Source organism: Takifugu flavidus, chromosome 8 (genome assembly GCF_003711565.1).
Source record: "Takifugu flavidus isolate HTHZ2018 chromosome 8, ASM371156v2, whole genome shotgun sequence".
Taxonomy (NCBI): Eukaryota; Metazoa; Chordata; class Actinopteri; order Tetraodontiformes; family Tetraodontidae; genus Takifugu; species Takifugu flavidus.
Window position 1 is genome coordinate 4,834,114 of NC_079527.1, and position 24,873 is coordinate 4,858,986.

The 24,873-nt window shown below is 45.6% G+C and overlaps 1 protein-coding gene across 2 annotated transcripts in view; it reads right to left on the minus strand.

Annotated features, from left to right (window-relative positions):
- Nucleotides 1–24,873, minus strand: part of bsna (bassoon presynaptic cytomatrix protein a) — an 80,895-nt gene that overhangs the window by 20,318 nt on the left and 35,704 nt on the right. The window contains exons 4-6 of one of the 2 annotated variants that reach the window (XM_057039917.1): nt 8,107–8,571; nt 935–6,238; nt 158–199 (exon numbers count right to left, since the gene is read on the minus strand). In XM_057039917.1, coding sequence (XP_056895897.1) covers nt 158–199; nt 935–6,238; nt 8,107–8,571 — 5,811 coding nt within the window. The remainder of the gene's footprint in view (nt 1–157; nt 200–934; nt 6,239–8,106; nt 8,572–24,873) is intronic. The other variant, XM_057039919.1, reaches the window with a different exon arrangement.

Here is a 24,873-nt window from a genome sequence, read left to right on the forward strand (position 1 = left end):
TGGTGCCAGTCTTACAGTGCTTCTACGAGTTTATTATTTGCAGCATAAATGACAGCTAGTGCTGATATGGTAGGTAGGGATTTTTTTTCTTTAGGTTATGAGATGCATAATAAGCATTCCATTGTTAGCTCATTCTTATTAAAGAATGCTTCCACACCTGTTTAACAGAGTTTACTTGAAAGATTTTCAACTGCTTGTTCTATCGAAAAGAAGAAAATTGCCATGTTAGCGCACTTGTTAAGACATTTTATCTACATTGAGCTAAGAAGCAACATATTCAAATATATCGTTCCTAGTTTCCCACCTGCTTACCTACTCTAAGACTATTGTCTATCAGTTATGACTTTTGGTGGAATTCAGATGGTTTTGTTTTTTTTGCAAATTCAAATAAACATTTATGAAAATAAACCGGTAAATTATGTATTTTTTTGTTCAGCTATAAAACCAAATGTAGAACACAGCTTGTCAAAGAAATGAACATTGAAACTTTGCAAACGCATAAATATTTTCTGTCACACATAAGCATGCACACTTTAAATACAGGAAATATGTTTAACGGAAAAATAAATAACATGCAGACTTTCAAACTTTATTCTGGATAGCAAGCCATATGCACATACCTGAGAAGACATGGTTGATTTTAACAGTTACACAATTTTTAACAATTTTCTAAACCGATGTGTAAATGTCAATTCAGGATCAAATATGTTACATCCATTTTGATTTAAGAAACATGCATTCAAATGCATGCAGATGTTGGTTATGCTGTGTACTGTTATTAGATCTATTAGCTACATGTACATCAAGGATGTAACATACTGAATCTACGCACACAAAAGCAGAAAACAACTTCCAAAGTCAAAAAAGACAGAAAAGGAAAAGTCAACACGACATTAAGACACAACTATAAAACTCATTCCATTTTCCCCTCTACCTGTTCCTTGATGTTCTGCAGCTCTTGTAACTCTCTGTGGACCAAGATCTGCTCTTTCTCTCTGTGCAGCTTCAACTCTATCCTTTCCCGTTCAAGCTCTTCATGCAAACGCAGTTGCCTGATTTTCTCCAGCTCTACACGCTCCCTCTCTAACTGAAGAAGCTGCTCTTGTTGCCGGTGTAGCCTCTCTGCCTCAGTTTCACCCTCTTTATGAATGACACCTGGTGGAGGGAAGGGAGGAAGACCTCCTGGAAGTGCTTCGCCACTAGCTGAGGCAGAGTGACCCGCTGGGGGTTGGGTATAACCATGAGAGTGCGAAAGAGTTGAGTGTGGGTGAGAATGAGCTGGCGGTGGTTGTTGTGACTGCTGAGTAGTTGTCAGTTGTTGGCTGTTCAAATGAGCCTGGGACAGGTTTAATGGCTGCTGCTGAGGCTCTGTTGGTATTACGACTGTTCCTGGTACTGAGGTAACCTCCGCTGATGCGACTCCTTTGCCGAGGTAAACTGGTTGATCCTGGACTGTAGAGCTAGATGTTGTTAAAACTGGAGCACCAATTGGTGCTGAGGTTGTTGCAGCAACACCAGTTGTGGCAGTGACCGATGTTTGAAGAAGACCTGGTGCTGGGTAACGAACTGGAGCTTGTCCAGCCATGGGCATTCTGGGGTTCACTGGTAGCCTGCTCAGGCTAGCTAGGGGCACAGGTGTCATGTTGGCAGAGGGATATGGTCTGTATATACCTCTCAGTAGTGGCCGTAGTACAGATGCAGGCTGAGTTGTAATGGGAAGTGTAGAAGCTATTGGAGTCTGAATTGTGGAGTAGATCATCCCATCTGAAGACCTTATAGCTGCTGGGTACATTGCTCTCAGGCTTGCTTGTCTGGCATTAATAAGATTGGTTAGTGCTTGACTGTGGGAGATTGGTTTACCATCTAATCCAAGGAGGAAGTTTTGTCTTATTCCAAGACCGGCTGCAAGTCTGGAGGTCACTGGCCCTGTTCCTCTCCCCAAGCTGCCAAATTGCAATAAATCTGGGTTACTTCCGTACCGATCCATGGAATTTAGAGCTGCACACATTCGGCTGATCTCCCTAGCAGTTGTGGCACTGTACTGAGCCAAGTTAGCTTCTTGGAAACTGGCAATCTCACGAGCAGTGTAACCATAGTCTGTGTTGATATTAGACAATGAGTTATATCGTCTTATAGGGAGCGTTTGGGCTGTAATGTCTACTCCATGTCGAAGATCCGTGTAGGAGCCATACTGCAGACCTATATATCCCCCATAGCCCTGTTTCATAGCAGATGGATCCACAAGTTCTCCTGGGGCTTGGATGTGTGAATGGTAAGACTGGAGCCCAACATCAGCTAAATTTGTATCCGACATTGACGGTTGTAGCTTGCCTGGAAAAGGTAGTGTGTAAGCCTTGTGTCCATCCATTGGGTATTCATGGTAACTTCTAGGTTGTCTTTCTTGGTCAGATTCGTACGTGAGCGGTGGAGCAGATGGAGGTCGTATCCCCTCTTTCTCTGCACTACCAACACAACTTCCGCCAAAAGGAAGTCTGTAAACATCACAGCAAACTGGTTGGTTGTCAGTTTTAATTTGGCCTTCAGTTAGATCCATGGCATCCTGTCCTTCTTCTACCTTTACCAACTGAGTCAATGTCCTTGTCTGTAGCTGTCCTCCATCAATTTGGACCACCATGCTATGTGGTGATTTGCCACCTGACATCAAATCAGGGGAGCTGGGTTTGCCTTTGACTTCAATAGGACCAGTACCATACATGTCTTGGTTAATTACTGGGGACACTGCACTGACCACAGGTGAGGCAGTGCTTGTCTGGCTGACTAGCATATCTTTTTTCAGTAATGGTGAGATCTGACCAGTGAGGTGGTACCTGGCCAAAGAAGATGCTTGTTGCTGTTGATGTTGCATTTGATGATGATGCTGCAACTGATGTTCAAGAAGCTCCTGTTGCTTCTGAAGTTTCTCTTGTTGTTTTTGTAGTTCTCTCTGTTGAACACTGAGGTCTTGCAGTTTGGCATCAATTTTTGGTATTGATGGGTCAAGTGGAGGAGAAATTGGTTTGTTCTGGGAAAGGCACACAACTGAACCCATGCCTTGACCCAGATCTACTCGGCTTTGGTGAGGATCACCATAAACTGTTGGTTGTTTGGGCTGTGTCATGAACATTGAGGCAGCCACGGTGACACTTACAGTAGTGGGTGTGATGGTCTCCTGGGTGTTTAGATTCATTATCAGTGGCTGTACAATTGTTGAATGTCTACTGCCATCGGATCCACCATGATATCTCCTGCTTTCAGTTGCCAAAGATGTGAGATCCATTCCCTGGTCAGTCATGATAATTGGAGCTGGTTTGCTGATTGTTCTGAGGTCCACAACACTGCCCCCTTGGATCATACGTCCCTGTTCAACTCTAGATGTTCCTGGAACTGTAGAGATTCGACAGAGGGAGATGTTATCCATGGACATAGATCCTCTAGTGTAAGTGGTGGCAGTGGTTACCATACTTGTTCCCACGTTTACCTTCTCAACTCTTTGTGTACGATAGAATGTATGTGCAGGAGACTGCTGGTATGGCGGTGTATCTGGAGGGCTATCACATGGAGAATAGGTGTCAAATGTGGACTGGCGACTAAAACGTGTTGGTGACGACAAAGGGGAAGTTGCAGTATTGACTGTCATTGGCCTTGCTGGACTTGATGGCGGAGAGTAGGGGGCATCCTGTGAAGACTGCTGTCGATGGAGTCGTGGGGAAATTGAATGATGTGACGTTTGGGTTCCCTGAGCCATGACTGGAGATGAAGGCCCAGAGTGTGCTGACTCCATTCTTAATGCTGAACTAAAAGTTTGTGTGGAGAACTCAACAGTACCTCTTCTGGAAGGTGAACGAGTGGGACTCTGTGGTGGTGGAGATGGGGACAGGGGAGGACTGGTGCTCCTGTAATAAGTTGTATATTTTGGAGAACGTGGCTCAATAATTCGCTCAGTTGAACTATCTCGGACTTGGGAACCTTTTGTGTCCCCAATCCTTTTAGTGATCACTTCCCTCTGACTATAAGCCTGTGTAATCTCTGCAATCTTGCTGCATACACTTGAGACTGTAGCAGAAGATGTGGCAGGACTTCCTGCTTGTCGTCCATATAAGCCTGACTGAGAAGAGGTGATAGTGTGGGTTGATGTGGTCTGAGAAATAGTCACTGCATCTCTAGCATAAACTCCATAAGCTGCTATGGTGGTAGCCGCAACTATTGGAGTTATTCCATTCTTTCCTGCTTTAATCCTGTCTTTGTGTCCATCCTTTGCAGAAAAATGCTGTGTTACGCGGACATCAGGAATCCGCCCTCCAGTCTCAGCAAATGAGACAGGAGCTGATATTTGGGTTGGGCTAGTACCAGGAGTCAGGAGAGCATTACTCTGTTCAAGTAGTTTTGCAAAGGCTGAGCCAGTATCTAAAAGCTGCTTGTCAGGGTAGGAACACTCAATGTCAATTTCTACTTGCTCATCAGTGGCCAGCTGCATTTTGGTGATGTTCTGAGATGTCTGTCTAATTTCTTCATAAATATCTGTTTCTGTCTTCATTGACTCATTGTCATATCCATTTTGATCTTGTTCATATTCATACTCATCATAACCTTGTCCATTAATATCCTCTTCGAAGTACTGCCCCTGCCTCCCGTGCTGTTGCTGTTGCTGCTGTTTCTGTTGTTTTTGAAGCATCTCTGCCTTCCTCATCATCTCCTCATAAACTTCCTCTGCACTCTTTAGGGGTTTGGAAGTTGAAGATGGTGCTGTGGTGGTTGTTGTAGTTGATGACTTCTCTACTGGAGAGTACAAAGACATAAAGGTAGGCAGGTTGTACTCACTGCCTGACTTGTAAATTTTTGATTCATATCCCTCTGCCTCTGAGTCTAGACTCTGAGGGGAGTATTCAGAAGCTGAAGAACGATGAAGCTCTTCCATTTCGGCTGCCTGTCTCAACTCCTCAGTTGGAGAAGCATCTTCAATTGGTGACAGATTGCTAGGTGGGGTTTTGGACCTCTCTCTGCGTCTCTGAGCCCTCAGTTCCTCTTTATCCCTCTTTGTCTTTCGTGCTGTGCTCCTTATTCTTTGTTGTTCCACTTCCCTCATCTTCTCCTGCTCTCTGAGAAGTTCTTCTTCCTCTCTGAGCTCGTCCTCTTCAGAAGAATCTTCAATCGTGGGAAGAAGTGGGCCATGAGAACGGTGACGTGCTTTCCTTTGCTGCTTGGCTTCTTCGAGCCTTTGCCTCCTGCTGGGACTGCTGTCACTGTCCTCTTCCATCGAGGAGATGGAAGTAGGAGACTGTCCTGAGCCATATGAGGAGGAGGTGGCTGGTAGTGTGGAGGAGTAATCACCTCTGGAACGCTCTTCGGGAGATCCCGTCAGGCTCTCCATCTCTAGCTCTGGTTCTCGATCAAGACTCAAGTCATTTTCAGTGCTCAATTCCATGTCTCGGCTGTAACTGTTGGTGTTATTCAGTTCAATGGTTTTGAAGCGTCTCAGTCCTCCCTGTGATGCCATCACATCTTCCTCACCTTCCTCCACCGATCCTTTATAAATATCTGTGGAGCTCTTAGTTTCCTCCTCAAAACTACTGGAGTGGTGCTGAAGACGTCTCTTCTCCTTTACTGACTCAGAGATAATGTGCTTATGGTGACTTTTCTTGGGTTTCTGATAGCCATATCCTTCATCTTCCTCATATTCGTCTTCCTCAATTTCTTCCTCCTCCTCCTCTTCTTCCTCAATTTCCTCATCTGCACTCATCTCCATTATTTGCCTCCTCATGAACTCCTCATCTGTCATCTCTGTGGGATCCAAATCTTTTTCCTTCTTTTTCTTGTCTTTTTTGTCCTCCTTCACATCTTTCCTTTTACTCTCCCAGTCACCTCCACTCTCCTCTTCCTCCAGAATATCATCTAACTCCTCGTCAGAGTCGTATGCATCTGGTGGGATCGACAGGGAGCGTGGTCTTTGCTTTCCCCTGTCGTCCAGGTCCCTGTGCCTCCTTCCTCTTCTGTCTGGTTTCTCCTCAGAAAGACTCTTTTCAAGTAAAGGCCTCATGGAGCTTTCCAGTTTGGTGATTTCAGATGGGCTCGGTGGGGAGCCTCGCCCACTAACCCCCCTCTCACTCAGCTTCATTTCCTCTTCTTGAATTAGACCGGTAATTTCACTGTGAGAGCTTGAGATGCCGTCAGAGGAGTAGCCAGTGTCACTCAGGCTCTGAGGGCTGCGTGACAATTCATAGGTGCTGTTGTTTTTTGTATCCTACAGAAAAAAAGAAGATTCATTAAATATAATTAAACTATTATCTTTTGGTCATACACATATTTTGCAAACCTGTGCAAAATATTTGCCATATTATTTCGCCATATTGGTTAAAACAGAAAATTTAATAAATCTTGTATCATGGCAACTTGTATCATCTATCTATCTATCTATCTATCTATCTATCTATCTATCTATCTATCTATCTATCTATCTATCTATCTATCTATCTATCTATCTATCTATCTATCTATCTATCTATCTCAAGGAAATAGGGTATATAGCAATCCGCTTTGAGCCTGAAAGAAGGCTCAAAGCTGTTGAACAGTCTATTAATCCATTAATGATCATCAAAAAGGCTTTTGATGGCTACAATCAGGATTCTGTACTTTAAATTCCTCACAGCTCCTCAAGCTGGGAAGGTTTTGCTTCACAAAAGACCCAAAGTTGCAAGTTTGAGGAGCGACGACTATCACTGAATAGCTAAAGAAATTCTCTCTCTCTCCCTCTCAGAGCGTCCTGCTGCCTCAGCACTTCGTGAGCATTATATCAATTGCATGCAACAGCCATGAACGTCCATAAAGAAAGTAAGTGATTCAACAAATACTTCAAACTGTCCTCTCATATTTCAGCCTTCATGGATGGTTCTTTGAGGATTTAAAACCTCAGCACACGACATTATACGCAACATTCTTGATTATACTTAAAAGCTCAAAATGCTGCTTGAAAAATTGAATCACAGCTCAATCTGCTACAAACTTGCTGCTTCCTGTTAAATAAAATGATTCTCTAATAGCCCGCAGCAGCAGAGAAAATGGAGGAAACGCTCAGGAGATGTGTGGTTTGCAATGAAAACACAAACAGAAACAGAAAAATAGCTTTATTGACTTTGCCAGGAGAAGACCATCACTGTGCGGCCCAAAACAATGATCTTATCCTCCACATCTATTTGGATCAATCCGTACATGTAAACATAATCCATCACTCTGGAGTGCCCCCCACCCCCCACTCTCTAAACATATCTGGCATCCAGGAAGTGTCTTCATGGTTTTCAGTGCTCTAAAAATACTGACTTCAACTTTTAATGTATCAAAGCAATGCAAATTAAAGGAGCACATCCGGTGATTTTTTTCATCCATATTTAAAGTTTATAATAGATAATAAACTTCCTCCTGACTCTGTTATTGTTGATCCGTGAAGGCAGGCTGGTGTGTCTGACCACAGAGCCATTAAGGTTCCCTATCCTGCTCTGGCTCCCACAGTGTCTCCTCACGTTAACGTCAAAGCAGCTCTCCTGACAGCTTTCATAAGGCCTTCACCACTTCATCAGCACATAGCCCCAGCTCAGTATGTCATAAATCTTCAACAATGTACAGTAGAGCGCCCACAAAAATTCCACTGCATCGCTTGAGGGAACAATAGTCGGGGAGGCGCTGATGCAAATGTGTGGAACTTAAAGAGGTAATTATCCAAAAAGTAAACGAGATAGATCCTCCAATTTGTCTGTGACCGAACCAAAGGATTACAGGACAGTCCTGTCTTTCACAAACACAACCGCAAGCTTCTCCCTGAGTACAGCATCTGGGCCTATATTGTTGATTTAAAGATGTAAACATGCTTGGTATCTGCTTCAGTATCGGTTTTAACATCTGGGCCACATAGATCTGGAATTTTGCATTCAGCTGCAGAGAATCTGAGGTGTTTCTGGCTCTGGGAGGAACCCTGTCATTTAACAAAGGCATGTGGCGTTTGACCAAAGCAAGCTGGTCAAGCTGGATGGAAAAGTGAAGAAGAAGCAGCACCTGGTCTGGACCAGCCACACGATCACCTCTGTACATGCAATATTTCAAAAAAGCTATCTGACTTACATCATAGTGTCTGGACTTCTTCAGATCCTTGATGGGTATGATCTGCTCCCCTTTCTTCGGGGTGGGTTTGCTCTCTTTGGCGGTTTGGTTCTCAGGCTCGGTTCTGATCTTCTCTTCTGTTGGTTTCGGTTGCCTCTGAGTCTCTGTTGTTGGTGCAGGTCCGGGTGCCGTCGCCGGCGTCCCAGTCTTGGTGTCGGCCTGCTGTTTGGCAGCAGTTGGAGCAAACGGGCCGCTCCCGTCTGTTCCCATAGGCGGCTTCTGCACCTGCGCCTGGGCTGGTTTTTGACCTTGCTGACTGGTGGGTTTGTGGAGGGGGCTTTGCTGAGCAGTTGTTGCCTGGTGACGGGGCGAGCCCATCGCTTGATGTTTGGGGGAAGGATGAGGAACAGGGAGGGGAGGCTCGTCGAGACCCCCTCCAGACATCAGCCGTTGGGTTTGGCAGGTCAAACACAGCCATTCCTTTTTCTGCAACACAGACATGAAAATGCAGAATGGGCCTTTTTAATATGCAAAAATTGCTTTTTTCTACTGTTCAAAGGCAATAAAAGACTGTTTAAGCTGTTATATTTTTATTTAGACCAGGTTGCAACAATCCAGAGAACAAAAATCCTTATTTTTGTGTAATGTAGCCATTGGTAGTTCATGTGCGATGTGCAGCATGCTGGTGTTTTGATCCTTCTCCGATGCAGCTGGGTAAAATCATTTGTTCCCAGCACGCGAATATTAAACGACACGCACATCAGCCGTCTTCTAACCACTTCGCCCAACTTTCATCACATCAGCTTCTCTCCGTTCTCACCCCGCAGGGCCGACTGACGACACCGCTGGCGCACGAGCGCACGCTCTTCGCACACACGGTTTCTATTTTCAGGCTTCTGCTTGTGGATGATCAAAGAAGCAGCCGAAAGTGAGCGACGGCTGCAACGACTGAAGAGAGGTAGATCAATGAATGATAGAACATTCCGCATAAAGACCATTTGTGGTAGCAACGTAGACAGAATCATGGTGTCTAACATTCTTATCCACCCGTTTGGTCTGTTAAGTCTTCCAAAATTGAAAACGAGGCATTTGAGCAGGATTGAAAACACAACTCAAGTAGGAGCCTGCGATGGACAAACTGATCATCACGAGCCAGGCGGATGTAGGAACCCTTTCTTTTTTGGAACACACATAAATCAGTAGAAAGTTAAAGCCAGCTCAAATAAAAAAAGCAAAGCAATCGAAGTGCAATATCAGGCACCTTAGAGGACCACTCGAAGAATGAGGTACTCCCAGTCAGGAAACAGTAATCAACACGATTGAGTTCTTTCTCTGTGTATCGCTGGTAGTCTTGGTAATTTACGCCCTTTTTCTTTCACACATTTCCATCCAGTCTTTTTCTTTCTCATTTCCTCTCTTCGTCTTTCCCTCCCTCCAACAGAGGGAAGGCTATTTTTACCCAGAGTTCCACTGTTCTGCTTGAGCAGCCTAACGTTGGCTGACACACACACACACACACCACACACACACACACACACACACACACACACACACACACACACACACAGCTATAGGGACGATGGGGGAGGCAAAGACTAACCAGAAGGGGAGAGATAAGTGCAAACGTGCTGGTTTGATTCAGCCCAGAGTCTCCTACAACTCTTTAATGCTGATTTGAACTGGAATTTGATTGGTCACTAGGCAAATTTCTTTTTCTGGAGAAGATGGCTCCTTTACTCAGGCCGCCAGAGTGTTGTCAGGTTATCAGACCACCATCCTGTCTGCAGTCCACTAACATTTGCCATTATTATATTGTAGAGAGACGCACACAATCTGATTTGCAAAGGCGGGAATTAATACCACTGAATGCAGAGTGATGACTGTAACTCTAATACAGCCGCAATGAAAATCCAGAGGTGATTAATGGGATTAAAGGTGAAGGAAGCGAGGAAGCAGACTAAGGAGCCATACAGTCGATGGAGGAGAGTTTAGAGACTGATCCTTTAAAAGAGGAAACCTGGAATAAATGATGAGATTAGGTTTAAGAGGTTGCAAGGTGAGTAAGTAATGGACAGATATACTCAGAAAACTAGAAGAAGAGGAAAATCTGAGCTTCAAACAGCACCTGTTTTTACCGCTGTTTTACCAAGGACAGCACGTGGACATGTTTGGGTCACTCCTGTCTAACCACAGATGGAGCCAACCCACCTCTGTTTTCAGCTGATGCCAAGAGTGGGACCATCTCAGCAAATATCTGCATGTAAAAGTTAAAATTTTAAACATAGGCCATTCAATATTTCAGTTATCATTGCAAGAGATTTAGGGGAATTTGGATTTTTGCTTCAAAATAGCTACATCCCACCTGTAAACTGATAAATATGCCAACAACAGGTTTTGGAATCTTACTCGGTGGCACTGGAAGCCATCTGAAGCAGAGAAAGTGACCAGACGGCTGACAAGCAGGCATGGAACCACACCAAAGGTGCGCAGAAGTTTATTTGACCCACAAATCTGTCATGAGAGCTAATTTTAAAAAGACAGCTGACACATGCTGAGACAGGAGAACATGACAGCGCTAAAACCCAGTGAACCATGGTGGAACCTTGTTGCAAGTGTTTATAAGTGTCTCCACACGTGCACAGTCCATGGAAAACATCTGTGTGTGTGTGTGTGTGTGTGTGTGTGTGTGTGTGTGTGTGTGTGTGTGCATGGGCTGCAGGTTTATGAGGTGGCAGCTCTCCAGCAGCAAACCAGAGCAGAGGCTGCTTATCTCAGCTGGGGGTCACTGGGGAATATGACAACAATCGAGACCGTTCCACAACTGCTTAATTACAGTTTCAGCACTGGAACAAATCACATCAGTGGGAAGTCCGTTTGTCCGTCGCTGCTGGAGCTCCTTCAGGCCTAAATTCAAAATGAGCAACAGTGCAGCGTCGCTGGCTTATCAAAAAAAGAAAGAAACGCAACAAAAATTGTTGGACATATTATAAAACCCATGAACTAACCAGGAGTCCAAACAAGTTTTGATGAAAAGAGTTCGGAGAGGAGTTCAGGGACCGAGTGAACGGCCGTACAGGAACTGTTTCTGTTTGCGCTGACTGTGCGTGTGGCCGCGCCTCTGCTAATGTGGCAGCTCATGCACATTTAAAAAAGGCAAATGACAGAGTACAGCGGAAGGGACAAGCACGGCCTGCTGTCTGCAGCGGCTGGCCTGAAATATGCATGACGCTTGCAAAGTCTTTCATTTTTCATTCAATAGGCCCAACTTGAACTTCTGGTCCTAAAATAAATGTTTCACTTCATAAAAAATGATAAAACAAAACAAATTCCAAGCTGGCTAATTTTAGCAGGTCGTATTTTCATCCATTTTCTGAGCAAAATTCAAGTTAATTGAAGTTGTCACGTCACTTCCGATCCAGGTTTGAACCTTATATTTAGCTGGATATTATTAGGGTTTAATTGATCGTACTTTAAGGAAGCTTGCAGCCTTTGAAGTGCTGAAGGCAACGATTTGGACGGGAGCATTACGGGCGCAGGAGATTGCTGGTTCATCCCTCAGGGTGAGGAAACAGACACGAAGAGACAGACACTGGAAAGGAACTCGGAGGAACAAATCTGCAGGAGAGCTGAGCTGAGAGCTTAGAGCGAGCGGAGGAGAGGAGACGGAGGTCTTACAGAGGGAGGCGAGGGAGCTGGAGGGAGGGGGAGCAACCGGGAGGGAGTGGGCTGGAAATGAGGAGAAGACTTATGCAGGGAGGGAGACCATCTGGAGCAGAGAGGGAAGGACTCGTGAGAATCCAGATTTGACGTTGCTGAAGGAAAAAGTGAACCAGGAAAGGTCAAGTACAGCCTGCACTGATTCCGAGATGACTCGGAGAGGAGTCACTAACTTTGGCTCAGCCAGATGTTAAAATAAAATAAACCTTCAAGCAACAAAACAATTATGAACTTTATTTGTCCCAAATACAACTGCACCATGAAGTTTGACCTCTGACCTCTGAGCTGTGACAAGGGCCTGGTCCAAGGATCTAACTGGAGTGGCTCGGCTGCAGGGGGTTTGCGAACTGGAATTCAGAACCAGGACCTTCTAGTTGCTTGAGCTTCATCAAAAATGCCTCATGTTGTTTCTGTTTTCATATTAATGGCCAGCATAACTTGCATTTAATGGTGATCCAAAATAGAATGCATATATGATATTATATATGTTCTGCTTTTATCATGTTTGAGGAGCGGTCCACCAACTGTCAGGGAACAGAAAAGAGAGGGAGGTAACGTGACTTTCATCAGGACGGAACAAAAGAAGGGAAAGTACGAGGGAGTGGGAAGAGATGGTAGAATAACTCCAGCTGAGCGGGTGGAAAAAGGAGGGAAAGAATGAATCAGGGAACCGGGATGCAGGCAAAATGTCAGTGACAGAAAGAGGCAGAGGGGATAAGGGTATTAGAGAATTAGAAAGAGCTGAGCGAGGGATGAGGGGAGAAAAAGAAAGGAACGGAGAAAAAGGAGAGAGGCAGATTCCAAAAAATGTACAGTGAATTAGTTCTGCCTCATGACACTGGCAGCTCTGGCTGAGAAACGCTTTGGAGAGAGGGGGTGTACGTGTGTGTGAGTGTGTGTGTGTGTGTGTGTGGGGGGGTGCAGCAGGAACATCAGTGACTCTCCACAACAGAGATGTTTGACACTTGGACCCAACCACTGTGTCGTCTTTTGAGCGAGCGGCTGTGAAAGCGAAACTGGGCGTGGCCCTGCCCTCATCTACCTGGGGGGGTAATGTCCACAGATATATATATATATATCTATATAGATAGATAGATATAGATCTATATATATAGATCTATATATATATAGATCTATATATATATATATATATCTGTGGACATTAGTGAGGAAAGGAAACGTGCAAACATGGACTCTTGTGCTGGAGACACATGTTTCTCATCAGGGTTTTGGCTCCAGATGCTGCAGTCTTGTTCTCTTCTCTCTGTTTTATTGATTACTCTTTTCTATTATCACCGTGTGCATGAATAATGCCTGCTGGCTATTGATTGTGTTACCCCCCCCCCCCCCCCCCACCCCATACTTCAGCCCTTCAGATTAAAGGACAAACGCCCCAACAGATCATTTCTCATAAAATGTTCGAGTCTGTTGGGCCGCCAGTTTTCTGTTCTGCTGTCAATCATAAAAAGATGACGGAGGGAGAACACTGACGGCGACACATAATCAATACCTATGTCTGAGGGGCAGGGATGGAGAGCGTGTCATCACTGCCCGGAGACGACAAATCAGGGCTGCGGTGAGCAGGTTGATCCTGCAGCTGCTGCTCAGCCTTTCAAAACACATGCAGCAAGCACACCCACCCACACACACACACACACACACACTCACACACACACACACACACACACACACACAAGCACACACACACATGCACAGATGACAGTAAGTGGAACAGTAGGACAAAAAAGATCATGTGAAGAGGGTAACACAAACACACAAATACACATCCTTGTACTTCTATCTTTGTGAGGACTTTCATATACATAATGCATTCTACAGCTCCTAACTTTAACCAGCCCAACTAACACCCTGAACCTGACCTAAACTCAATGTTAACCTCAACCTTAAAGCCACGTCCTAAACATGCCCTAAAATAGAACTTTGAAGTTGTGAGGACCGGGCGTATTCCCATACTCAAGAACAAGAAGACACACACACACAAACACACACACACATACACATGCACGCACGCGCGTATGAGTGAAATCAATTTTATTGATCAGAATACATAAAAGTCCCAATAGCGGGTTACTTGACAATAATACTCCCACTGTGGAGATGGGATTAGGGGACCTGGACTGTATCAAATTATCACAGAGGCCTGACAGACGTTGCACCTGCAGATCTCGTACGGTGGCGAGAAATTTGGATTCAATCGAGCAAAACACATCGTAAAGCAATAATAGTGGAGAGCAGCAAGCCATTACTGTCTGTCAGAGAAAGAAGAATTCGTGTTTTTTGAAGGTGAAACGGCATATCGTTGATTACTGTGGCGTTCCCCCCCCCCCCCCACTAATACTGTAAAAAGTAAAAGCATACTGGCTTATTTCTCATTCTGCTGGTTTGGTGGAAAGGATCCAGCACGTGTCACATGGGAGATAAACTCAACCTCTTCGCAGTACTACTGATACCATAAATTAGCTTAAAATGCTGCATGTGTTTGTGGAGATGGTTGTGGCCAACACAGGCACGGAGAGAACTAGAAGTGTGAGTAAAATGTTATATAATGATTCCTAACAAATACAGTGCAAAGCTGATGGCTGCACTCAAACTCCTGCGGAGCCTTTTTCTTTTAAAAGGTTTTCTGTACCAAGACCCCATCATCAAACGCTGTGATACTCTAAAATGACCAGAGTGTGTTTAACATGTGGACATTTTGCAGTGGGCAGGGTTGAACACACCAAAGTAAATCTCGACCAGACTATTATTAAGACTTAGATGGACAATTATCTGGTTGGTACCATTCTGAGCTTTCACTTTGCTTCGATTAAGTTTAAAAATCTATAAACAACTATAAATTCTATCAATAAGCAAAGAAAAAAACGTAGGTAAAAAACAAAGAAAACACAAGACGGAGAGAAATCCAAACGCCGGGCTGAGATCAGCACCACGGACAGAGGCAACACAAGAGTGCAGTGACTACCGCCGGCCAGCAGGGGGACGGAGGGTAACCTCGATGGGGACAGAAGAATCTTTTAATGTAGATTACTTTACCACACATGTTGGAGGAAAACGGTGTAGCACCTTGTGATGACTTTTACTATGAAATGCTATGTACTTTCATGAAATAGAGGGAGGAACTAGAGAGAGAGATGGAGAGAGTGATAATAACACTACACATTCAGAGAGGTTCAGAAGGTTCCAAACCACACAGCTGCAGATGAAACTGGATTCCTAGTTCTACACACACTCCCTTTGGCCAGAACATAGGGAGCTCTCAAGGGAACCCTTGGCATCCGTTGCATTTTCGATTATTGTAATTATTGTTAAGTAAGTATTATTAAAGTGCAAAATTTGTCTTGTTTTTACACTGATGGAACTTCACATCCACACCAGTGATGGACTTTACACCCGAGTCGCACCCCCACTGTGCATCTGATGGTACGGTCCAATCCTAACCTTTGTGCTGGTTTCTATCTCGCTCTCCTTCAGCCATCCATCACTCTTGGTGCACGCGTGCTCACCCTCTCCCTTCTGTAAAGACTGTGATTGCACAGCTTTGTCACCATTAATGCAACAGACGCGTGCGCCTGCGTGTGCATAGGTGCCTGCAGGCGTGTTGAATAAGTACTTTACGTGAACGCCAACGTTTCTTCCTGTCTTTTTCCCGTTCCCCCTTTATCCTTGCTCTCCTTCCTTCCATCACGCCACGAGTGCCGCTGGAGCCGAGATTTATCTCTGCAAGATAAAGCCAGAGCGTGTGCACTCGTACACTCCACGCCATTGTGAGTCAGGGCATGGACACAGTGGGGGGAAACGTGCGCGTGCACGCTTCCACGTGCACGCGCCACTATCATGCCTCCCATTGAGCGCAGCAGATGACTAACATGCCAGTGACAGACCTAATTCAACCGCCCACGCCTGAATTATACAGAGATACTATTTATCGGAGCTTGTGGGGGTGCGCACGTGCGCACGTGTGTGAGCGTGCATTCGTGCGCGCGCGCTTCCCTGAGTGGTTCAAAGCAGCCGCGCAGTATCTGCTCAGTAAGTCTGGATTCATCCCTCCATTTGCTTCTTGTTCCTTTTTGCTTTCCTGTGCCTATAAATAGCTCTGTTTATCATCATTTTACTTCAGCCACCACACTGGTGCTGACGTTAAAGGCAAATAACAAGCCTTTTTTTTATTGTTTCCAAAGATATTGTGCACATTTGATAAGTATTAAATCCCCATGGAATCACGGAGGAGGTGTATGCAGAAGGTGCCATGGCTGTCCTGTACTCCCCAGCCAGCCTGAGCAGGGTCACAGGGTGGTACCAGAGTCTGATACACCCCTGGACGGGCCAACAGTCCATCACACACACACAACTAGGAACAGTTATTTAACTTAAGTTCTCAGTGGCTCTGGAATCCCAGCGTCCCTCTGTTAACACCAAACCTTAACCTGGGTAGTGTGGGAGCACTAATGCAGCAAAAAGTGCCTTTAGTCTTGTGACATTTGGGGGAAAATGATCTAATTTACACAACTTATATGGTTTATTAGTGGATTTATGCTAATTGATGAGATTCTCTCATCCATTGCTCTTTCTTTGCTCTGCTAAAATAACTCTTACAGGTTACATCGCCATATATGTGTTTACATTTGAATCAGAGTATATCTTTTTATAGAGTAGGATGTTTTCTGTTTCCTCCCTCAGTTGGAATCATTCATAATTTCCCGCTTTTAATTCTGACAGTTCAATCCTGGAAAAAAGAAACTTTCTCATTTAGAAAATTATAATCTTGACGTGAATTACTGGAAATAGTCATTAAATTTTCAAAACCAACCGTATTAGCACCCTTATTTCAATAAAGCACAGACAAAAGAGAAGTGAAGGAGCTGAAGAAAGGAGTGAAAGTCTGAGTAGGCAGAGGAGAACAGCTGGAAGCAGGAGGGGAAGGCATGAATGAAGGAGCTAATGGAGCAGAAACACATCTAGCTTCAGTCTTGAAGGGATGACAGACAGCACAGATTTTTTTTAAAAACAAAGTCTCCAAAGTTCCGACAGACTGGCGCGGTCCACCTGGGACTCGTCCATTCAGAGAGCAGCGCGGGGGAGTAGAAGTATCCCTCCTGTCTGATCCCTCCATCCTTCACTAGCAGGTAACCAGACCTCTGACCAGATCTGTCGGTCTCTCTCTAGTTAATTCATTCCAGTTCATTCTAGTTCCTCCGTCCTCCAAAAGTGGGGCTAATAGCTAAGCTAAAAGCTAACCCATTCAGAGTGGCTCTTCCCTCCCTCCTGCTCTCCAACTTTTGCTCCCTTGAGAACAGACCAGACCCTCTAATACTACTAGACAGGAGTCTCATGGAGACCTGGCTGAATCTGTATGTACCAGATGATGCTGTTAGCATGGAGGAGCTAATAATATTGAGGCTGGACAGAAGCAGCGGGGTATATATAACAACTGGTAATAACAACTGCTGCAACAGCTGGTGTCGAGCTACTGACCGTTAAACAGCGACCTTGTCATCTCCAACGGAAATTCACTCTCATGGTCGTCACAGCAGTGCCCCCCCACCCCCAGTGCCAACATCAGAGGAGCCCTGAGTGGCCTCTACCGCCCCATCAGTGACATGGGGGTGGCAGGGGACTTCAATCAGGCCAATATGAAATCCCGGTTTCCTCACTTCCAGCAGTATGTGGATTTTGCCACAAGAGGTGAGAATATGCTGGACCGACACCAACATCAAAGAGGCATTCGAGGCAGCACCGCCACCCCCACCTTGGCTTCTCAGACCATCTCTCTGTGATGCTAATTCCTGCATATAAGCCTCTGATAATCAGGGGGGGGAAACAATGTGTAGCAGGTGGGGGCTTGGCCTGAAGGACATTAGTGTGGTCAGATACATGTCCAAGTGGGCCAGTGAGAAACCCTGGATGGCCAGAGCGGCAAATCTGTAGCCGGTGGGGGCCCTGAAAAGAGCTAGAGCCAACCTGAACCGGGCTGTAAGGCTCGCAGTGCAACTCAGGGTCAAAAAGAGCAGGACATTTTTCCCCGACCCCACAAACACCCCCCACCTCCCTCCTGCGAGAGCCATAACAGCTTCCTCAACGAACTGAGCTAATGTTCTGGGAGGTTTGAGGCACAAAACAACACCTTGGGGAAACAAAAGTGTTCCTCGCCCAGATGAGCAGTCACTCTGCCTGGGCCCAGCTGAGGCCCGGAGAACCCCGAGGAATGTTCAACATACCAGGAAAGGTGCTGAAGGAATGTGTTTGACTGACTGGCTGGAGACGTTCTCAACACTTTGCTACACCGGCCTGTGGAACCAGCCTGTTTCAAGACGGCCACAATCATCGCGGTACCCAAAAACAACACAACCTCCTCCCTCGGTGCTCCCAACAACATGATCATGAATGTTGCAAAAACAAAAGAGATCATGGAATTCAGGAAGAAGAGATCGTCAGCACCACCCAGTTCCTGGGGGGGAGGGTAACGGACTCTCTAAGCTGGTCTAAACATACTGGAACCCTACTGGAACGTTCTGCCCCGGCTGAGGGGAGTTCACCTGCCTGCTGCCATTCTAACCACCTTCTAAAGAGAGAATACTGAGCAGCTCCGTCTCCAGGGGTCTGTGTCACCTCTGATGGGAGGTTTCTACAGAGGGGGGGGGGCAGCAGAGAACATCACTGGGACTTCACCTCCTCCCATTCAGGACCCCTCCGACCCCCCATACGGACTGTAGAAGGAGGTTCCGCAGGTTACAGAGCAGAACAGCCAGGCTCAATAACTACCTTTCTGCATCCCATCAGACTTGCCTAATTCGTTATAAAAGCCCCCCCCCCACCCCACCCCCACCCCCACCCCCACCCCACCCCCACACACCTACGCTGACTGCTCCACCGACCGACCTGCTGTATTGCTGTGAGATGCGTTTTCATACCAAATGTTCTGTGCTCTGGTTCTATTTCAGTGTGCATTGTTCCTGCCGTTCTTCCTGCTGCGCTCTGAGCCGCTTCATTGAAACTTCCTTTTCCTCCGCTGTTCCTTCACATCATGGGTTTTTGACCTTCTGCTCAGGCAAACACAATTTTCAATGCATTTAATGGTGACATTTGCAGCAGGGGAATCTCAAAGGAACAATTGCCTTTCGTCTCATCCTGCACTAAAGCTAACGAGCGACGCCGCACGCTGCTGATCAGGCAGGCGGCCGAGCGCAGAGGTGAATCAATGCCGTTTAGCACGGCGGGCCAAAAGACTTGTTGAAGCAGGATGTGAATTTAGGAGCAGCATAAACTCCCAGTTTATTCTAGGCTTATTATGGGATTTGTTTGTGAAACAAAGCTTCCTTCTCTTTTTCTTCTTCTGTCTAACAAGCAACAGTCATTAGCATATCACTCATTACATTGGTCAGCGTGTCCGCCCAGCACGTCCATCTTAAACACTTGTTTGGATTCGAACTTGCAGCCTGGAAGATGTTGTGATCGTAACGATGTGAGCTACAGAACCGTGTGAGAATGATGCGACAGGGTTCATTAGAGTCGTAACGGAAGTGTTTTCACTGTCAAAACCTGAACCCAGTGACCAGATAACGTCTCCCTTTAGAACATGCTGTTATGTTTTAATTACAGTCTTAAATACGCCCCGCTGGGTGGGGGCATGAATGATATCTGCCATTATAAAATAAAAAATCTACATAATTTCCCTCAAAGTGAAAAGGAGGGATTTCATCATTGGGCAGCTGCTGCTTTTGTGTCTCTTTGAAGAGAAAGGTGCGGCTGGACGTGGTGAATGGAAATGTTGTGAATGACAGCGTTCCGTCGGCCTGAGTCAGTCCCGACACGCATCACCGTCCCACCGGTTGGCCCAGAAACCGAGAGTGATGGTAACCGTGGAGGACAAAAGGAGGAGGAAGACAGAAATGAAACGTGCGTCACTCAGCCTTTTACTGAACAATCGACCTGAGTCACGGCTCTCGTGTGTGCGTGAGCGTGTGTGAATATGGGGAAGTCGATACTAGTGTTGTTTCTCGTACGTTGTCATGTTTTCTCTGCTTATTTTGTTGGGGTTTCTAGGCTCTGGTGCTTTAGCTCAGCGGAAGCGGCAGTGGTTTTATGTCCACTCTTGTTTGAAGGATGTTTTCTGTGTCTTTTCTTGGCGTCTTGTCTCGATTTCCCTTCGCTCCGTTTGTTCCTCTCCCACGGTTCCTCAACCAAGGTGCAACTGAGTTTTTCCACGTATGTTCTTCCTCTACATTTCCTGAAGGCTCCACTTTTACAACTTTCCAGTGTTTTAGGGCGAGAATAGACAGTCGCCAAATAAGAATCCACGTCAAGTCACGTTCACATTATCTCAGTCTGCTTCTAAAGTGTGAGCAACATCCCAGTGCTTCAGAAAAACAGCACTTCGATTCTCGCTTTATTAAATATTGTTTCATATGATGAGCTAATCCAGCATGTTAGCAGCATGTTAGCAACATGTTAAAAAGCTAACCAAGGTGTTTTCATTTCATTTTCCTGTGTCTCTGCAACGCAAGTGCACAGGTTGCAATCCAGCATCCGACTGCAACATGTTTCATTATTTCAGATTAATTCTGTGAAAGACAACTGTACATTATGGGATGTGTCGGGGCAGCTTTTGTCTGGAAAATAGCCACGAGCTGGCCTGTCAGAAGTCGACATGTTTTACCCAGCCACCCATCAGCAGGAGGGTCCCTTGTTATGAGCCTGGTCCTGCTCAAGGTTTCTTCCTGTTAAAGTGTAGTTTTTGTTGCTTGTTAGGGGTCAGGCTCTGGGTTTCTGTGAAGTGCCAAGACATTTCTTTTACTGGATATGACACTATATAAAGAGAGACAAATTGAATTGACTGCAAGTCTCAGCCATGAGACAGGAGGGTTGTGTTGAAGAGCCGGGTGATAGCTGAACAACACTTGGCCACTGCTGCATTCGGAATTTGATTTTCATTTCCAAACAGGAAAAAGCTGTTTTAGAAAATGATCAGCAGGCCTCAGACGTGATCGCCGGCAGACTTCCATGTAATTTAACCACAGAAGTTATCCTGAATTAAAAGTTTGAACAAAATGGATTCACTCTTACATTAAACATGATGCGACAAAGTTGAAAGTAAACATGGAAGCACAGCTAAAGCTGCTGCTCTGGCTCTTCTGTCAGACCCCAGTCAGCTGTAACAACTTCAGACGGCCCTGGTCGGTACTGTGGAACCTCTCTCAGCACCAGACTCTCCTCTAATAGCAGTGTTTTGTTCTTCCCCTCAGCCGGGCCCAAAGGCTTCCATGTGCTGAAACATCCCTTTGCTGCTGTGACACCTGGTGACACCACTCGTCCCACGACACTTTTATGACACGAATATGCAGAACCAGCCACTGAAAAGTCCATTTCAAGTTGAAAACCCTGCTCGTTGTTCGGCAAATGACTCTTTCATTTGTAACATCAGGTTAGGTTCAGGGTCATTTGGGATGGATAATGCTGGGGAATAGAGCTGGGGAATGCACCCTATCTGTGTAAGTCCTGACAAAGATAAAAGTACAAAGATGTGTGTGTGTGTGTGTGTGTGTGGTGTGTGTGCATGTGTGTGTGTGTGTGTGTGCGAGGTGTGCCACTGATCAGCTGTGTAGCCGGAGGGAGGGAGCAGCTCTTCTCACTGACCCATTTAAAGGCAGCATGGTGGAGCGAGCAGTGAAAGTAGGACAGGAAAACACGGAAACTTTGCAGAAGCTCCCCCAGTTGTCGGCTTCTTTCTTCAGAGCCGCACTTCTTGCACCTGAAAATATTGATTTGTTGCCTCATGTTCAAGCAACTGTAAACGTTCCCTTTTTTGTTCTATCTGGCTCATTTTGTGTTATTGTACGTCCCTGTGTGCCGTGAACAGGCTTTCAAACGGTGGGGGGGGGGCATCTACTGGTCCCTGTAGGGGTGTTTTTTTTCTGTTTCTCTTCAAACCAACTAAACTTCTACAGACAAGTGGGAAAATAACACGACCAATCATGCCAGGGTCCAAAAACCTCTGAAAAATTGGTGCTCTTGTCAGGTTCATGCTTGCAGAGATCTAACAGGAACTATTTCTGGATGGAGTCCTCACCTGAACTCCTGAAACATTTATCTGGTTCAGAACAGCCTGTTTCCTCTCAACGTCAGCCTCAGAATGAGGGAGAGCTGCCGTCAGAGCGTCTCTGTAACGAGTCTGCAGGACGTTGCACACATGCTTATTATTCAAATATTTGTTATCGTGAGAATAAAAAGAGGTGTGTTTTCACTCTTTTGGAGTGTCAGTATGCTGAACGGGTTCTGAAATTGTGTTGTGCTGTGCTTTAAAACCCGTGGTTCCGTTTCCTGGTTTACTGCGGGATCAGAGGCGGTGACCAATCAGGCCAGAGTGGGTGTGTCAGGGGCGGGGCAAGATGGATATTTACGCAACAGTTGTTCTGTCTGACTAAAATATGTTGAATTTAGATCTTCCGTTTTAAACAATAAATACCATTACCTTTAACCATTTGCTATGTCAGTATGTTCTTATGGCGAACTTAACATCTTAAAGTAAGCCTTAAAGTAAAGTACGTCTTAATTCAGTCCAGATTTACAGAAAGAAGTGAGCCCAATTCAACAGTCAGCCATAGGAAAAGTGGCAGATTGATCCGTATTACACAGACCGATAAAAAATCAATTACATTGTCAGTATTGACATTTTCTAAGGGCCACATTCCAAACTGGCAACACATTTTGTTTCAAAGATGCTGCAAGATCATCATTTTACGATGCAAAGCAAACGGTGCTCCTTATGTATATTGAGTGTCGCTCATCCACCCACGGAATAAATTCAGGGATGAGGGGATGAAAATGGATAAAGGCAAATGGAAGGATGGAGGAGGGGGCGCACAGAGGGAGAAAGAGCATGTATAAATGTGAAGTTTGACTTTCTGTACATAAAATGTTTCAGCTTTTGTGAGAAAAGTCTCAATAACTGCACCTCCCGGCTGACTAAACCCAGTGAGACGAAGTCAACGCTCCTCCTCTGCGCCTCATCTTCAGATACTCAAAGGTTGGACTGTCACAAGTCAAGACATGCCACCAAAACATCAGTCCAGAGGCTCAAGTATCAATTATTCTTTGCTCCAGAACCTAAAAATGCAAAGTCAAAAGCGCTAAAGTTGCCGATCTTCAGATTTTCCTCGACCTGTTTGGAGTTTTAAAAAGGTCGAGAGACATCAAGAGAGAGAGAACATGGTCAGCCAGTTTATGCCTAATTAAAAAATAAAAGAGAAATGAACCCATCTTACAGGAGAGAGATGATATTTTTACACTCAAAGCAGGACAGTGATCAGAAGGTTGTCAGTTTGAATCCCACCTGAGACAGTCTGGACAGGGGAGAGAGAGAGGAGAGGGAAGATGAAAGGGAAAGCAGGGAGAACAAGATGAAAGGAACAGATGGAGAAGAGGAGGGCGGTCAGAAGAGGAAGAGGAAGAAGGAGTGGGAGGAAAGGAGGCAGAAGCGTTGTATTATTAATTGTAGTGAGATGTCTTGGAGTGCAGGAGCGAAACCATCGGTCCATTAAGAGCTTGGTTCTCCTCCCACTGCTGCTCCCCTCCTTTCTTTCTAAATACGGAACCATGAGTCACTCTGTCATTAAATCCTACCTTTGAATCTCATCATCTCGTCTCGCTCCTTTCGAGTGAGGTCTTTTTTAGCGCACGGCAAAAGTTACCGACTGATGAATATTTGAGGAGCGGTACTTTGGTGATGTATCCATTTTTGTCTTCAAGAAGACGGTTGCGTCCGAGGTCAGTCACAAAAGAGTGAACAGAAACGTTCGCGAAAGTGGAACTTTCTTATTGGTCGGCGGTTTAGTCGTTTAAATTTAACTGCAGAACCGAGGAGAACTGAATGAAACAGAACCAGCAAATGTGGAAAGTCAGCTTTCGCTAGCTAGCTAACCCAAGACAGCATCCACCGCCTGAGGTTCCAGCGCGTCAGGGTGGGCTGTTGTTGGACTTGGACCTGGAATTCCTGAGTTTCGCACTGTGTGCTGATAGCTGTGGAGGTTTTCTTTAGAGGGGCAAGACTCAGATGCACTTGTTAGTTACCTAATTTAGTAGTAAATATTATTGACGAGTGGCAAAGATGCAAATTTTTGCAACTCAAGATTACTGAATAAATTAGAAGTTGGCATTTAATGTTAGGAGTCACATCAGTGCATGTGTGACCAAATGAGCCCGAGTCGTCAACAGGTTGCTTAATACAGAGGTGCAGGTTTAATTCTGTCTAACGACTTGTACTTATTCACGCATTGTTTGTCCTTCACGCTCGTGCCTGTAGTTTCCATGCCAGCGAATCAGCCGGTATGCGTGTTGGCACGGCTTGTCCAGTTTTCCTTTCACCAAATTCAAAGTCTATCAAATTCCGGTAGTTTGCATCCTAGAACGGAGCTAGCCTAATGTGTCGCCGCGCTGCCTTCACGGGTCCATCAGCATCACAACACTGACATGCTGTCCGGTCTGAAAAGGCCCGGCATGTTTCGGATGCTAAACTGCTAAAGGACAACTCACCAAATGGCAACAGACACAATATCCGGGCAGTTCGGTGGGAGCTAAATCACAATGACCCAGCGCCGTTTCAAGCCGTGTCTGGTGCTGGTTGTCGCGGCGAGGCGCCACTTTACACTCGGCTCACACCATGAGTGTGAAGTCAGAGATGAGCAATTGTCAAAATTTTGGAAAGACGGGAAAGTGCGCAACACAATTAGTGTCGCGTTGGCATGACGACAGGTGGACTGAGGGCAGAAATCCTGATAATCTTTCTGACGTCGGCGATTACAGCCGCGCGTGCTTGACACAGTCGAACAACGGCCTCATTCAGTCATTCGCCAGCATCTGCTAAAACAATGTGTGTGTGTGTGTGTGTGTGTGTGTGTGTGTGTGTGTGTATTTCACAGCTCCCCACCCTCACTACACACCCAGAGCTGAGTTATTCTCTTTAATGGGTTTCCACGTTTCACTCCAAGCTCAGATTGTTGCATAAATATGAAGCTGCTCGTGCACAAGCCCTGTGTCAACAGCTAACACATGTCAGAT